The sequence below is a fragment of the Castor canadensis genome, chromosome 3 (genome assembly GCF_047511655.1).
Source record: "Castor canadensis chromosome 3, mCasCan1.hap1v2, whole genome shotgun sequence".
NCBI lineage: Eukaryota > Metazoa > Chordata > Mammalia > Rodentia > Castoridae > Castor > Castor canadensis.
Window position 1 is genome coordinate 163,715,134 of NC_133388.1, and position 17,525 is coordinate 163,732,658.

At 40.5% G+C, this 17,525-nt stretch overlaps 1 protein-coding gene across 2 annotated transcripts; it reads left to right on the forward strand.

Annotated features, from left to right (window-relative positions):
* The first annotated feature begins 1,259 nt into the window (after positions 1-1,259).
* Positions 1,260-12,057, forward strand: Cthrc1 (collagen triple helix repeat containing 1). Of its 2 annotated transcripts, none has more exons than XM_020176101.2 (4): positions 1,260-1,523; positions 5,023-5,244; positions 7,640-7,856; positions 11,516-12,057. In XM_020176101.2, the coding sequence occupies exons 1-4, from the start codon at positions 1,371-1,373 to the stop codon at positions 11,656-11,658; spliced, it is 735 nt and encodes a 244-aa protein (XP_020031690.1). In that variant the 5' UTR covers positions 1,260-1,370; the 3' UTR covers positions 11,659-12,057. The 2 variants fall into 2 exon arrangements, with proteins under 2 accessions (XP_020031690.1, XP_073925074.1); XM_074068973.1 differs by lacking the exon at positions 1,260-1,523 and adding an exon at positions 1,577-2,312.
* Positions 12,058-17,525: the final 5,468 nt, after the last annotated feature.

Genomic DNA, 17,525 nt, shown 5'->3' on the forward strand with positions numbered 1-17,525 from the left:
AAGAAAAACTTGATTTTGAAATTCAAATATTTAAGGTCTGCCAATGTAGCTCAATGGTAGAGTGATTGCCTAGTATGCTGGAGGCGCTGGGTCCAAACCCCAATAATAATAATAATAATAAAAAGTACTTAAGTAGTTAATAATTAAAATACAAGTAGCTACATTTTGGGGGGGGGGCAAAGAGGAGCTGCACTGGGGTTTTGAACTGAGGGCCTGCTAGGCAGGCACTCTACTTCTTTTTCAAGTAGGCTGCTAGGACCACAATGATTTAGCAGAAGGGGACCATTCAGCTTTATAAACAGGAAGGGTTTCCTGGGCTTGTGACCTGTGTATTCACGCAGAGCCAGAGTGGGGCACTTAGAAGAACCCCACACTTGGTTTATTGCTGTGTTCAGGCCATTTTTAAATTCTTAATAACTTTTTAAACACAAGACCCTGCGTTTTCATTTTGCACCAGGCAGCACCCATTATGTAATCAGTTCTGGCTTTAGAACTCAGCTGAATTGTCGCTTCCTTCTGCCACACAGGAGTGAAATTTACCTGCAGTAGGCACTAGCCCGGGAGTGAGTTCCTAGAACTGCCAGGACCTGCTCCCCTGCCAGAGGGCTCCTTGTCTTTACTCCCCATCAGCTTTAACTCAGGGGACCTGGATGATCTCTAAAACGAGCCCCGCTGAACTGGATTTGACTTCAGCAGTGTTGATATCCAACCACACCTTTGTGTTGCTGCAATGGGGCAGGACCTCTGCTCTGCCTGTGGAACCTTATCCCCCAGGACGCTTTCTTCCAAAATGGACAAAGGACAGATGGTAAGAGGACAGAAGTGGTTAGCAAAGGGTAATAGAGGTCGAGTAAGGACTCAAACTCTCCCACTGAAGGTTGACTAACTTCCTTGGGCCTCAGTTTCCTTGTCTGTGAATCGGGCGTGCAGAGGAAGCATCTGTCCGCCACAGGACTGCCAAGAGACAGAGTCCTTTTCTCCCTCCAAATGTCACCTCCCCTTTTAAAAAAGGATTGCCAGACTTTGCCAGGAATTGAGGACCCCCGTCCCTCTAACGGGTTCTGTTAGGAGACCCCGACTCTGCAGGCGTGTCACAGCGGGATGGCGAGGGTCCTGCGGGCGGAGCCGCGGCAGAAGGGCCGGGCCGGGCTTGGGTCCGCCCCGCCCGGGCTCGGGGTGGGGGCTCCGGCCTATGACGGGATGGAAACTCCGGGTGTCCAGGGGGCGGGAGGGGAAAGGAGCGAGGGCGGCGCGCGGTGAAAGGCGCATTGATGCAGCGCGCGGCGGTCTGGGAGTGCGGCGAGGCCAGACGCTGACGGGGTCCCGGCTCCCACGGTCCCCTCCGTCGCCACCTCCCGGCACTGCGCGCCATGCGCCCCCCGGGCCGCGCCGCCTCCCCGCCGCCGCTGCTCGGCCTCCTCCTCCTGCTGCTGCTGCTGCAGCTGCCCGCGCCGTCGGGCGCCTCCGAGACCCCCAAGGGGAAGCAGAAGGCCCTGATCAGGCAGAGGGAGGTGGTGGACCTGGTGAGTCCGGGGAGCCGGGAGCAGCGGAACGAGCCCCGTGGAACCCAGAGGGCGTCAGTCCAACGGCTGATGCAGGCTGTGGGGTGTGGGTCTCACGTGCGCCCGGGAGCCCCGCTTTGTCTGAGTCCCTGGGTGAGGGACGACCCTGGATCTGTGCGTACTGGAGTCATGGAACTCGAGGGGAGACCATAATGAGCGATTCACGTGGGTTGGGTGGGACGCCCCAAAGTCCAGGAGTCGCCCAATGATTTCTGGCCTCAGGGAAGGCCACCCTTGGGAAAGGGTGGACAGGGTTAGGGCGGCACTGGTTGTAGAATGAGAAGCTTGGTGGGTTAGATCGCAGGTCTGGGAAAGACTCTGGACCTAATGATTCCTTGACCCTGGGCCAGAGCTGTGCAACGTGTCCTTTGTTGGGGCTGGTGGCCACAGCTGCCCAAAGGAGACAATAACAACCCCCACAAAGCATCCGTCCAACCCTTTGTAACTTGAACACTGTGAGTCACATTGGGTCATCTTCCCTGGGAGTTTGGGCTGCAATTTACTTCGTTGGACGACCACAGCTGGGGCCAAGAAAGGTTCAGAGGGTTTCAGGAAGGAAGGAGAAATGAAGGGGTCGTGCACGAACATTCCAGAGACCCATCTCGTTGGTTCTGTTTGGATTAGATGGGCAGGCAGGTCTTCAGCGTGTGGCCACCAGGTAGGAGCATCACAGAAGAGCTAAAGGAGAAGACAGTTTCTGGAGAGCAACAAGTAACCCAAGAGCTTTCTGAGGGGCTGATCTGTGGAAGGGCTGTTTGCTTTAAAAAACGCTCTCCCTCTGAAAGTCAATAAACGCAGTGAAGGGCAGAGAGTTTCTCTGTCCTGTGGCAAGAGCAGTCTTTCACGGATACTGTAGTCCTTGGCACATCATAAACTTCACTCCTGAAGCCAACCTCCTATGGTTGACAGGCATTGCAGGACATAAAACAGGGACCATTTATTGATTACAAAAAAAAAAAGTTTCAAATTTGTTAAGCTGCCATTCTAAACTGAGCTAATAAGCCAAGCTCTCTGGCAGCTCCTTCTAAGCTGGATTCAAAAGCACTGGAAAAAAGTTTTTCTGCCATTTCACACAGCACATTTTGGTGCTATGGTATATAATTTTGCTCCATAAAAGCAGGCTATGTGTTCAGGGCTCCAGTTCTATTTTAGGGGTCTAAATTGTTAAAACTGTACCAAATGAGTGTGGTTCATGTGCAGTTTGCATTTTTTGAATGTGCAGTTAAGATGCACAAAATACCCCTTTTCCTCCTGAAGCTAGCAATTTTTTTTCCCTCTACTGGATTTACAGTACCTGTGGTTTCCCACAGCTCTAGCCCAACTTGGAAAAGCTTATTGTGCAGCTAGACTCAGGTGCATCCTGTAGGTTGGATTTGGTTTTGGTAACAGAAAAAGTCCACAGAGTCATTGCAAAGGTTTCAGCAGATTCTATAAAGCAACTTCTTTGTATAGGATCTTTCAAAGGCTTCCTTTCACGCGTTCACCTAGTTCTGCCCCCTGGTGGCCAATGAAAGAAGTGGGGGCGGGGAGCTTGAGCTTCCACTCACATTTTTTCATTCTATAGACATTTATTGAGGATTCTTTTTTTGGGGGAGCGGGGAGCTTGAACTCGGGGCTTCGCACTTGCCAGGCAGGCGCTCTACTGTTTGAACCACACCTCCAGCAGATTAGATCAGCGGATTCTAAACCAGTGTTGGGCTAGTATTTTTAAGTGAGTGGTGACATATGCAATACCCGTAGAACCGAACCCAACAAAGCTCTGTGGTCTCTGGAATACAGTTTTTAGTTGAAAAGTTGAATTTAAATTCTCAACCATGACACTGGACATTCTGGGCCAGGAACGTCTTTGTTGTGGGAACTGTTCTGTGCACTGTAGTGTGGTTAACAGCATCCCTGGTCTCTACCCACTAGATTCCAGGGGCCATCTCCACCCCCAAATCGCGACAACACTGAATGACTCCACACATTGCCAAGTGTCTCCTGGGGGCCTGACTGTCCCCAGTTGAGAACCACTAATAATATAGAACACAAAACTTGGTCTGTGTAGCATCTTGCCCTGAGAAGGATAAAGTCAAAGAATACCAAAAGAAGCATTATGGTTTTTTCTTTCTCAGTTTAAATCTTTGTCCAAACATGGCATATAAGTTAAAGTCAATGAAATTACTAAAATTAAAATTAAGTCTAAAATATACCAAATTGTTTAAAAATGTTTTGTACTTTGGCATATCTTCAAGTAACTTTTGTGGTTTTAAAATATTTTTGTTAAGATTTCTCTGACAATAAATAAATTTTTTTCCTTACAGTCAGAAATGACAATATCTATAAAGAATCATTGACCAAAGCAAAGATCAAGCAGATATCAAAGTAAATAGATTGGCAAATAGTCTAGTTACATAGGATCCTTCCTAGTGAGTGTTATTACTGGATTTTTATAATCTGATCATATCCAATCCCAGAAAGTAAAGTTAAAAAATAAACTTTGAAGTTTTTTTTTTTTTTGTCAGTACTGGGGTGTGAACTTGGGGACCTCATGCTTGCTAGGTAGGTGCTCTACCACTTGAGCCATTCCACTAGCTGTTTTGTGTTGTATATTTTCAAGATAGGGTATCATGAACTGTTTGCCCAGGCTGGCTTCAAACTGGGATCCTCCTGATCTCTACCTCCTGAGTAGCTAGGATTACAGGCATGAGTCACCTGCATCTGGCTGAAGTCATTTTAGATTTTGTACTCACTGGACAGAGTATTTATACAGAATAATGCAGTTGGACAATTTACAAAAATAGGGGAAATGTTAAGGTAAAAATTTGAGTGGATTGTGTTGGGGTTGGAAGACCTAATTAGTAGCACCTTGGTTTTCACAGGTGGGCACAGGAATGAGACGATCGAGCTCAAAGTGTCACCTTTGCAGGGTGGTTATATAGCATTTTATGGGTTCAAACCCTAGCATCCCCCCTAAAATTATATGTACCTTGGAATACAGCTATTTAAAATTATATATGCTTATTATATGAGTGGTAGAATGAGGCAAACAAATGTAAACATTTTTGTCCTCTGATTTCTATGTGTATGTAATGTTTGTGTAAGAAATAAGGAAATCAGAGTATTTTATAAATAATCTTAAAATGAATTCTCTATAATAGTTTAGAACATGGTCAAGAGGTTTAAAGGGACTCTCCACTGAAGGATTCAAGAACAAATGCAAAACCCCAGTGCTGCCAATAAAAAAAAGAAAGAAAAAAGAAAAAACTTGGATCTTGTCATTTCTTTTTTGGCTGGCTCAGTGGCTCGAGTGGTAAGAACACCTGCCTAGCAAGTATGAGCCCATGAGTTCAAGCCCCAGTACTGCCAAAAAAAAAAAAAAAAAAAAAATTGTGCTCAAAAACAAATGTAATCCTAACCACATGGAGTCTTTGTAAGTAATCAGGGTTCTTTTCCCTTTCCCTTTCCCTTTCCACTGTAGTATAATGGCATGTGTTTACAAGGGCCGGCTGGGGTGCCTGGTCGAGATGGGAGCCCTGGGGCCAATGGCATTCCCGGTACCCCTGGGATCCCAGGTCGGGATGGATTCAAAGGAGAAAAGGGAGAATGCTTGAGGGAAACCTTTGAGGAGTCCTGGACCCCAAACTATAAGCAGTGCTCATGGAATTCACTGAATTACGGCATAGATCTTGGGAAAATTGCGGTAAGTAAAGTCTGAATTATTTTAAAGTTGAAGCAAAGTTTAAGCACTTTCAAATTTGAGTGATAATTTTTAGGTGAGATTTTATTTATTTATTTATTTATTCTAACCAATAGACTTTTAAAGAAAAGATAAGGAGTAGGTGACATACAGCTTTTCACTTACCTTTTCAGAGTTAATTTCATAAAGGTATTTGTAAGTCAAATAGACTGTTTAATGTTTTTAACCATAATATCTAAAATAACTTTTTTTAATCCAAACCAATAAAACAAAGGAAAGCATAGATGTTTATGTTGAACAGTAAACAGCTTTCTAATCTTGTCATAAACTGAATTTCAATTTAGTCTAACAAATTCTGCCACGACTTCAAACCAAAAAGTGGAAGACATTTCCAAGAATTACCACATGATAGGGATTATCCGCCAATGGGAAGTCCATCCATATTTGTCCTTATTCCAAGTGTCACGCTCAGCTGAAAATTGCTAAAGTTAAGAGAAGTGAAATAGGCCATTAAAATTATTCTGCAACATTGTGTGTGTGTGTGTGTGTGTGTGTGTGTGTGTGTGTGTGTGTGTGTGTTACACAGAATAGCATGTCTGGCAATGCATTTTGATTACTCATCAGTCACTTTGATTAGTGTTTGCTTCAAAAGTTATTGGCAACTCCAGTGGGACCAAGTAGTTGAAAAAGTCCTCCTATTCCTAAGCCTCGTCCTTTTGTTGATCAACTCTGCGTGATTCCCTTTCTACTGCATAGTATGTCACGATTTTAACTACTACATCCACCAGGCATTGGAAGAGATTTTACAAACCTTTATGCAACTGGAAGGTTTTAAGATCGAATCTCTGCATAATCCCTCCTCCTCAGCTCAGTGCTTTCTGCTGAGTTCTTTCTAAAAACTATCCTTTTGGATCCTGTATTATAAAACCTTTTCAGTGGTTAGAATTCTTTTTAGCAGTGGTGAGAATGGGTCCGGGAACCTTCTGCAAGTAAAAGGTAGCAGGATCATAGTGCCAATAACAGATTTTGCAAAAGTAGGGAAAAACAAAAACAAGGTCTTATTATTGTGTCACAGAACTACTGTTTGCTGTTGCTCAAAAAGAAAGAGGTCAAAGAACTAGAGGCGTGGTTCAAGTGTGAGAGCACCTGCCTAGCAAGCACAAGGCCCTCAGCTTAAAGCCTAGTACTGCCAAGACAAACAAACAAAAAGGTCAAGAACAAATCTGTATGGACGGCAATATTCTAGAATATTCTAGAACATAAATTGCACAAGGGCAGGGATTCCATTTTGTTAACTGCTGTATCTGTATCACCTAGCACACCGTTGGCACTCAGTAAGCAATTTTTAAATACTTTTATTAGCATATATTAGTAATACAGGGGTTTCGTTGTGACCTTTCCATATATGCTTACAATGTATTTTGGTTAGAGTCATCCCCTCCATCGCTCTCCCTCATCCCACTCCCCCTACGTTTCATTTTCACACAGATTATAAAATACACCAACCAACTTCATCCTCTTTCACCCTTCCCCCACCAGTACCCACCCTCTAATAGAACCTTTTCACATTTCCACTCTTGTTGTTTTTTAAGTGTGTATGCATTGTTCAGAGGGGTTTCACCACGGTATTTCACCCATGAATATATTGTACTTTAATCAGATTACCCCCTTTATTACTCTCCCTTACCTTTCCTCCCACCCCCTCTTATTCAACAGTTTTCAAAGCATTTCATTATGCCTTCTTTCCTCACAGAGGAAATGTATTTTGATATTATTCATTCCTGTACCATTCTCTTTTTTCTCTCCCTAGTCCCCTCAAACAGTCCCACTAGTACAGACATGTGCTATGTGTGTGTGTGTGTGTGTGCGCACGTGCATAAAGAAAATGTTGTATATATACACAATGGAGTGTTATTCAGCCGTAAAGAAGAATGAAATTATGTCATCTGTAGGAAAATGGATTGAACTGGAGGTCATCATGTTAAGCAAAGTAAGTCAGGTTCAGAAAGACAAAGGCTGTATGTTTTCTTTCATAGATGGAAGATAGACCCCGAAGATAAACATATACACAAATACAAACATGATCATATATGCATATGTATAATGTCTTACAGTAAGCATTTTTTAACAGAAAAAAGTATATAGATTGGTAGATTCTTTGGGCAAAATTACTGAAGACTAGCTATTTCCACTGAGTGAAAAATTATAGCCATAATTTGACACAGAGTTCTTAATATCATCTCTTACCTATCTTATAGAGAATCTCTTTCCCACTGTAAAAGTTCAGCTTTTAAAATATATTGGGGAGAAGGATAGTTAAGTAGTATTCGCAATGTAATTTCAAAGTCTCTAATTGAAATGGAAAATGCTAACTAGGCTATTTTTCTGTGTGTGGCAGGAGTGTACGTTCACGAAGATGCGTTCTAACAGTGCTCTCCGAGTTTTGTTCAGTGGCTCCCTTCGCCTAAAATGCAGAAATGCATGCTGTCAGCGCTGGTATTTCACGTTCAATGGAGCTGAATGTTCAGGGCCTCTTCCCATTGAAGCCATTATTTATTTGGACCAAGGTAGCCCTGAATTGAATTCAACAATTAATATTCATCGGACTTCTTCTGGTATGTAAAACAGCGACCTTGCAGAAGGTACCTCAGATCTAAGATTAGTTACGTATGATCACGCTGGTTCACTAGCCTGCTACTAAGGGAGCTCTAGCAAGTTTGTGGGTGCACATCAGAATTACTTATGGGTCTTTTTAAAAAAAAGTATGGATGCCTTAGCCCCATCTTTGACCAGGGATAAGACCCCAGCATCTGTGTTTTTGAAAAGACACCCCCACTCTTTGATGGTGATGTGCTCAAGGCTGAAAAATCAATGAGATAGATGTAATAGCAAAGCAGCCAGTAATGCCATAGAGCGTATTTGTGACAGGGCTCACCTGGGGAATTTGAAGAAAACTACCTATTTGTGGCTACCACTCCTCCAGGAAGCCTGATTTGATGGGTGTGGGTGCAGCCTAGACAATGGGATTTTCAGAATATCTCTCAGTTACCTAATATTCAGTCAAGGGTGAGAACCACTAGCTTAGATTGATAAGGAGACTGACTCATTTCTCTGCCTGTCCATTAGTTTTTGTTGTTGTTATTGTTGCTGCCATTATTTTGTTTGTTTGTGGTGCTGGGGATCAAAAGCAGGGTCTTGCACAGGCTAGGCAAGCACTCTACCACTGAGTTACATCCCCAGCCATTGGCCTCTCCTTTAAAACAGTGATACTATCTGCTGAATTTGTCCAAGAGAATTTCTGTATTGTTTTCTGCATCCGTTGTTTCTAGCTTGTATGAAAGAACAGACATTTAATCATTCAATTAAACCAGTGGCCACTTAGGCAGTTGGAAAGAAATGATTTGTTCTATTTTAAGGTTCACTAAAGTTTCAAAAATACTAAAAAATAGAAGGCTTAAAAAAGTAAAACCCACCTATTAATCTCATCACGCAGATCCACCACTACTGGCCATTCCAGTATTGTGAAGTTCTGTGGGTGGCACACCATGACAACACAGGCATGGGATGATCAGAAATTGTACACATTGCTCTGCTTCATTTCCCTGGTTTCTTGAAAGTATTTGTCAATAATATTACAATTTGAAACAGCTGAGGGAAAGGAAGTGATTCCTTACTGTTGAGTAGAAGAAATAGTTCAGTATTCTTTGGAGACTGATCCAAGTCAGATACTGAGTCCCCAAACTAATACAGCGCATTTATTCCTAAGAGGTCAAAAGCATTGCTTCCACATTTTTTCCTCAAATGTTGGGACTGGTGGGCTTGGCTCAACTGGTAGGCCATCTTCTTGGCAATCACAAGGCTCTGAGTTCAATCCCAATACCACCACCAAAAAATAAAAAATGAAGAATAAAAATAAAACCACCAACAAATCCCTATAATGTCATCAAATCATAAAACAGATATTTTAATCCCTCTCTCTACATATCAAAAAGGGAGATACACATCTTATCCAGGACAAAAGAATCATTGTTCAGGAGAGTAGAAATCAGGGATCTGGTCTCTTTTGCCCTCTTTTTGGTCACATTAAAAAAAAGTGCTTCCTCCTTAGGCAGATAGGTGCTAGAGAGAAAGAAACATAATTTCTAGGATAAGGAAAATCTGTGGGCTGGAAATGTTGCTCAGTGGTAGAGTGCTTGGCTAGGATGTGTGAAGTCCTGGGTTTGATCCTCAGCACCACAAAAGAAAAACAAACAGAAATAGAAAAATCCAGAGATAAAATATAAAATCTGATTAGTTGGTAGTATGTTTAAACATGTTTATATAAGCACCTGTCTATGGTATTATCTTCAAGATAGTTGTTAAATCTTGCCATAATGCACCCTTAGTTCTAGGAACCATGACTTTTACACGCATACACTTCATAAATTGCTTAACAAAGCATTTCCCAAACACAGTGTGGAAATACATTGGATATGATCAATTGGGTGGAGTGTCACAAATTATTTACTAGTTACAGTTTAGGTAGTAATGTGAATCAAAGGTTATCTCTAACAAAATCACTTTCTCTTGCACAATGATATTCTTTTGTGAGGGAAAGGAATTGAGGTGCAATTATGGTTGGCATATGGAGAAAGACTGAAAGCCTTGGATATGCCCAAGGGAGTTTGACAACCCTCTGAATGTCACGTGTTCCCTTGGTCTAGTACAGAAGCAGGTTGAGAACTCCTAATCCTGCACATTTTAGTGCTTAGCAAACTGTCATACTGCATGATCACAGCAAAAGCTAAGTTCATTCATCCAACAAATGTTATTTGGTTTGTTAAAGATCATGAAGTGCACATATGACCTTCCCTGCGGTAGGCTGACACTAGACTCAAACTTATGTGATGTCCCAAGATCATGGGGTCAGGTGACAAGTTTCCAGGCCGTGGAAGTCAGGGCCTTGCTGGGCATTGTCACCTGACACAGTTTGGAGAATACCAGATGAAGTGGGGTCTGGATCCAGTGCTCAGTTCTCTGGACTTTGGAAGAGAGCTGGTCCAGTGCCACGTCCCTGGATTCTGATGACTGCCCTACAGTTACTGATGTGACAGCTAATGAAGCAGAGTGCTTCAGACCTGCCTCCCTGGGGCTCAGCTGGAATGCACTAACCTCAACCAAGTAGGAAAGCTAACCGGTCAGTACACTGCCTCTAGGCCAGGATTCACGTGAAGAACCTGACAGTCTAGTTTCTTTCCCTGCTCACACAGACAGTAAAGGTAGCATGCCTTCTTTGCCTGTTCTTATGACTAGTGGATTTTTTTTTTTTTAAGATGTGGGCAAAGACTCAAGGTAGGATGGCATGCAAGTTGAATGCTAGTTTGTGAAAGTCCAGAGGACATGTGAGAAGGTGCATAATTATAAAGCATCAGAACAGAGAGGAAATGCAGGGTGTCAGTGTTTTTTTGGGTATTTAAAAGGAAATACTGTGCAAAATGTGATTCCCAGATTGAAGGGGTATATGATGATTGTGCTAGAATTTCTTTTAATATTATAAAAGTCTTTCCTTTTAAATTTGTGGTACTGGGGTTTGAACTCAGAGCCTTGTGCTTACTAGGCAGGCACTCTACCACTATTGCCATACCCCTAAAGCCCTTTTTTGCTTTAGTTATTTTTCAGATAGGAGCTCAGGCTTTTTGCCTAGGGCTGTCCTCAGATCTTGATCCTTCTACCTGCCTCTCCTATATTGGGATTATAGGCACGCACCACGACACCTGGCCCATTCTTCTTCTTGAATAGCATTCTTTAAGAAATAAAAAAAGTTTGGGGGTGTAGCTCAAGTGGTAGAGAACCTGCCTACCAAGGATGAGGCCCAGTTCAAACACTAGTATGGCCAAAAAAAAAGAAAAAAAGACTTATTTTGATTCAGCATCTGGTTCAAGCATCTTCCAAAGCTGGGAAGTATTAGCTTTAAAAAGTATAGGTTTCCTTTGCTTAGCCAAATAAAATGCTCTTTGGCTTTAGGGCATCTCTGCAAATTCTGGACTTAATTGTTGAAACCAATAAGAAAACTGCCTGTTAAGTCTATGTCATAGAACAGATGTGTATGTATCTTTTTAAAATATTTCTGTACCGATTAAGAAAAGGAAAACTTTGTCATGAAATCCCTACCAGGTATTAGAATTTTTAAGTAGCTTTACATTAAACAGAATTATAACCACTTTCTCAAGTGAATGTGCTGTGGAAGGTTTTGCTCTGTTCTAAAAGAAAGCTGTGACTGTTGTCTGTTTTGCAGTGGAAGGCCTCTGTGAAGGCATTGGTGCTGGATTGGTGGATGTTGCTATCTGGGTTGGGACTTGCTCAGATTACCCAAAAGGAGATGCTTCTACCGGATGGAATTCAGTGTCTCGCATCATTATTGAAGAACTACCAAAGTAGATCCTTTAACTTTTCATTCCCTACCTCTTTTTATCATACCTTTGAATAGTTTTTAAATTAAATTTTAAAAATCATTTCATGTGTACATCAAATGAAAAAGAAAACAAAGCCAAACATGTTTACAGACCGAAGTGTGATTTCACACTTTTAAAATACAGTATTATGCATTTTACTCCAATTGAAAATAGCTTCAGGATTTTTTTTTTAGTTGATTAGAATACTTTTTCATATTTGCATTCCCTGAACCTGTATCTTGGAATATGATTGTGGTCTTTAGTTTTTCTTATTTTCTTAGTATAGCATTTTTAAAAACATAAGTTTCTATTCTTTGTACACGTTGTAAATGCTTAGGATTGTTTTATACCATATCTGTTAAATAAAACTTATTTCAAATTTTAATATTGTTAAACTAACTTTTTTTTTTTTTGGTGGTACTGGGGTTTGAACTCAAGGCCTCATGCTTGCTAGGCAAGTGCTCTATCACTTGAGCCACTCCACCAGCAATATCTTTAAACTAGTTGCCACTAAAATTGGAGTTTCTAGTAGTTTATATCTGAAGAGTTGAGTAGAAATCTAATTTCATATTTATTCATTTAACAATTAACATATGAATTTTAATACATCTATAGTATGGTTCAATATCAAGGGTATTTATATATCAGGAAATATAGCAGCACTTTAGGAATTTCATCTTTATTCAATAAAGAGTAAAAAGACATGGATTCTAGCCTCAAATTGCTTACCATTTGGTAGAAAGAAAAGGATATACACAAAAGTAAAATGGTGAATGATGTGCATGTCAAAGCAAGAGCAATCACCACTGGCCAAGGTGATCTGAAAGAACTCATGAAGACAGGGAAGTGTAGGACTGATGATGCTAAGAAAATCCTAGACTTGAACTGGAAGTATCAACATGACACTTTATCTTAAATAAAACTAGAAAACAAGAAAGTCTAGGAGCAATGACCAGTTCAGTGATGCCCATGTTATCATCTCTACACACTACTTCCTACTAAAAGGAAGAGGATGCCTGAAGAAATGAGTCACTTTAGCTCTTGGGCAGCAAATGTACAATATGAGGAACACCTTGTCGTTACTGGAAAACAAGGCAACTATGAGACAACTCAAAAGGATCTGAGGACCCAGCTTGAACTGGTTCCCACTGGCAGTGATTTAAATGCAATGATGTGAAACACGTCTAATATGTTTACATGCATAAGCTTATAATATAGTAAGATAAAATCAGTTGGTCAACTTAACAGGATACCAGCAAATCAACTTGTTATTTTCAAAACTGGTAAACAGAAAGAACCAAACATATATTCTGCTTTCTTTTTATGAACCATATCTCTGGGTAACCAGAGATAAACACATAGCATATTTACATTATAGTACCACCATATATTGGTAGAATGTCACCTTTTTAAATCCCTTATGTGTTATGGAATCTAGCAGTGTTCATCAATGACTGATAACATTCCCAAAAGAGACAGACCAGACTAAGGCCTCCTAATAAAATGCCATAGTAACACCCAAGAAGTAGTTTTCCCAAGAAACAATCAAATCTCAATCTGATCCAGCCTCCAGATCTAACTGTTAGTTGGCAGAAAATACAGGAGATTAAAAAAAAATATTCGTTAACACCAGAGATATAATCAGCAAATTTCCAAACTGTAAGAAACCAAAAAGGCAACTTAGTTTCTTCAACAAATACTCTGCATGAAAAAGAGGAGAAAAAAACTTATGTATTAAAAGAGACTTAAGATCATATCAACCAACTGCAATGTTTGTACTTTAGAAACTGATTCAAGCAAACTATAAACACAAAACAAGACCAAACTATAATTGTTTAGGTGTGATAATGGTGGTATAGTTGCTTTTACATAGTGCTCATCTTTTAGACATACTGAAGCATTGAAGATGAAGTGATATATCTGGAATCTACTTTGACATAAACTGTAAAGGGGAAATAAGGAGTCTAGGTGAAATAATACTGAAGATAGGTAGATATTAACCAACATAGGTAAAAATGTGAGCCACAGATAGGGATTAAGAACATTTTTGGATGAGAGCAAGAATGTTACTTAAGAGTCCATGGTAGGAAATAAATCGTGTTCATAGAGTAGTGAGTTGAGCTTAGGACAGGTGTGTAGGAATTCTATGACACCTAAAGACAGTTGAGAAAATACTGTGGCGATCAAGACCACCAGGGTTATCTGTGGAGCAGCACAGAGATATTGACAGTTTGGGTATTAAAGCAGCATAACAAAAGCCCATTCTTAGAGCTGAGTGAGAATTTTATTTAGTCAAACCATATCATCAAAAAAAAATGGGCAAAAGAAACAAGGTGGTACCTCCTCCCGCCAAAGCAGTCCATAACACATAAAAGAATGTTCAACAAATGGGTCATTAGGGAACTGCAAGTTAAAACCATAGTGAGATAATTCTTTGTACCCTCTAGGATGGCTACAATTAAAAAGTGGAAAGAAAGTGATAGCAAGGATGTGGAGAAACTAGATCTGATACATTGCTAGTGGGAACATGAACAGTCACTATGGAAGACAGTTGGACTGTTAGGTACGTAGAGTGACCACATGACCCAACATTTCTACTCCTAGGTATACTCAAAAGAACAAGAACTTGAACATGAACGTTTATAGCACCATTCAAAATAGCCAAAAGGTGGAGACAACCCAGGTGTCCATCGACAGAAAAAAATGGATAAACAAAACGTGGTATAGGAATACAATGGAATAAAAATGAAGTGCTGATACATGCTTATAACATGACACAAAAGACTACATGGAGATTGTTTGCTGTGCTGGCGGGGGGGGCAGGGGAAGAAAGAATGGGAAATTACTGCTCATTAGGTACAGAGTTTCCTATTGGGGGATGAAAATATTCTAGAACTATACAGGAAGAATGGTTGTGTAACACTGTGAATGCGGTAAATGTCACTGAAAAGTGCACTTTAAAGGAGCAAAAAAGGCAAATTCATGTTATGAAAGAAACATTCAACAATATTAAACACCATATAAATATCAAAGAGGTTTAAGAAACAACAACCAGTGATATGTTATAGTGGCTGGTATCAGCTGATGAAACCCAATTGTGCACATCTCTTCCCAACTTTATATTCAGTGAGACAACACTGATACCTTGAAGTAGACATGTATATTATCCTCAAGAAAAAAAGAAGTTACTGGTAGGGTATAGTGTTAGAGATGACCCTAGAAAGGGAACAGATTTGAGAACTGTCCAAGGAGAATCAAAAGGACTTCAAACTGGAAAACAGACTACAGGAGACTCAAATAACACTTCAAGGTTTTGATCTTGGGACACTGGGATTAACAGAAATAGGGAAGTCAGGAAGAGATTTGAGGATAAAATGGTGGCTTTGAACATGCTGAGTTTGCACTATCAATAGGGCATCTTATCAGAGCTGCTCAACAGATAGTTGGAAATGAAAGTCTAGCTTAAAGTTTGGGCATCGAGATGGATATTTATAAGTTTTTACTATAAAAGTGATAATTAAAGCCATGAGAGCACACCACAAAGAAAGTGAAGACAGAGACAAGTGCAAGAGAGAGAAGAAAAGAAATTTTAGATTCAAGTAAAAGAATACAAAGAAAGCAAAATGTCCCTGAGGTCAATGATGTATAATTCATGACGAAAGAAACATTCAACAATATTAAACACCATATAAATATCAAAGAGGTTTAAGAAACAACCAGTGATATGTTATAGTGGCTGGTATCAGCTGATGAAACCCGATTGGGCACATCTCTTCCCAACTTTATATTCAGTGAGACAACACCGATACCTTGAAGTAGACATAACGGGACTAGTTACACTATGGAAATCTGAAACCAACAGACACTGTACCAGGTTTCCTTAACCCCACACCCTCCACCAAGAGCTGATGGTTAAAAACATTTACCAACACACCACCATTGAATTGTTAACTTGTAGATGTCCTACATTTGTTGAAGGAATGAGTGAATGAGTGACCTCATCCATTAAATTCAGCCTGTCATGAAAATCCCAAGCCCACATTTGACTTTATCATGTCACTCTTTATGACCAGAAGACCTTCTATAGTGGCAATCCCACTAGTCCTTTTCTTGAATTTATAATTGTGTCTTAATCTAGTGCTTCTCAACCATAGCTATGTATCATGGGAGAACTAGAGAAGGCCTTTTAGCTGCTAACTGTAAATCTAGAAGTCATTTATAAAGAAAAGTGTGATCAACCAACTACATCACAAAAAGTAAATTCTGCAAGGAAAAAAATAGGCAAAGTTGCAATACAATAAAATAAACTGGTCACAAGATTTTTTATGAGGTTAATCTGAAATACATCAGTACACATTCTCCAAGTGAAAAAGACAGGTTGCTGCACCTTTTGCTACCATGAAAAATGCCATAGTCTGTATTTTAGAGATAACACGTAACATTTGAGTGTGATGCTTCAACCCATATATACAACCACCCCTAAGGCCCAGTTTTGAGGAAGAACCTGAGCAAGAGAACTCTCTGAAACAAATTCAAGCTGGATTACAAGTGACACTACCATTTAGTACTTATGATCCAACAGATCCAATAACTGTCTTATGGCAAGCAGGGATTCTGAGTGACATTTGTGGCAGGCATTAATAGAATCAAAGACAGGACCTCTGGGATTTTGGAGGAAAACAATGCTCTCCAGAGAGAACTATTTTTCTTTTGAAAAACAGCATCTGGCTTACTATTGAGCCTTAGGAGAAATATCACATGATCATGTGGCCTGTTTTCCATCATGACCTGGGTGTAGAAGGGATGAGAGCTTAGAAAGGTGCAGAAAGTACAAATAAGATGCATGGGCTTGTGATTCAGACACCAACTCCTACTGCAGGGTCATCTTTCCTATTGGCATCCTGGGGTGTTCTTTACAACAGATGACTGAAGAGTGGAATGTGAACCTGGTTTACAGATAGTTCTAATAATACTATGACTCAAGATCAAAGCAGATATGCTTAGGAAAGACCAAAGCTATAGCATGACGGTCCCATTAAAGGGTGACCTTGAACGATAACTGTGAAGGAAAATTCTGAGTACTTCAGGCAGTAGATTTGATTGTTCACTATCTGGAATGAAAGATGGTCAAAGTATAGCTCTGTACTAATTCACGGTCAGTTGCTAATGGTTGGGTAGTCAGGGACTTAGAAGAAAAAGGAATAGAAGACTGGTGATGAGAAACTTCTGATGAGGTATGTGGATGGAGCTCATTGTGAGGATGTTTGTGTTCCAGGTCAATGCATACCAAATGCATCCACTGCCAAGAATGAGGAGGACAAAATACCATACTGTGGGTGTTAGCCAGCTTTTATTCCTAGCCACTTTAATGGTTTTAGAGAAATTATGTGCTCATACCAAGGTTCTAAAGTGCTCACTTTCATAAAGATGAAATCAACTCCCATAGAAATGAGTCTGCCAATATGACGACTAGAAAGTGACAAAGTTTAGGGTCTACATCTGTGTTACCTGGGAAGCTTTCAGTTACAGCAATAGAAAAGCCCAACTGAGACTTTTAAAAAAACAAAAGAAATTTATTGTTCACCAAATTGAAAATTCCAGAGGTACATGCTGCTAAGGGGGAGCTGATCCAGAATCCCATATACTATGACTCAAAACTACCCAACATATGATCCTAAATTGGTCTGCAGGAAGTCTGAGTTACATGCATCTTTATTCATGAAATAGCAAGGGAAGATCTATGTTGGTATGTGGAGGAAAAAATCTTTTAAGAGGCATTCTGATTGGATTAAATAATGGTGCCAAATCCAAACCATTCATGATTATGAAGAGATGCATTCAGACTGGCTCTGC

Coding starts and splice junctions, on each gene's coding strand:
- Cthrc1 (XM_020176101.2), top strand. CDS start 1,371: ATGCGCCCCCCGGGCCGCGCCGCCTCCCCGCCGCCGCTGCTCGGCCTC. Junction 5,245..7,639: donor TAGATCTTGGGAAAATTGCG/GTAAGTAAAGTC, acceptor TGTGTGTGGCAG/GAGTGTACGTTCACGAAGAT. Junction 7,857..11,515: donor TATTCATCGGACTTCTTCTG/GTATGTAAAACA, acceptor TCTGTTTTGCAG/TGGAAGGCCTCTGTGAAGGC.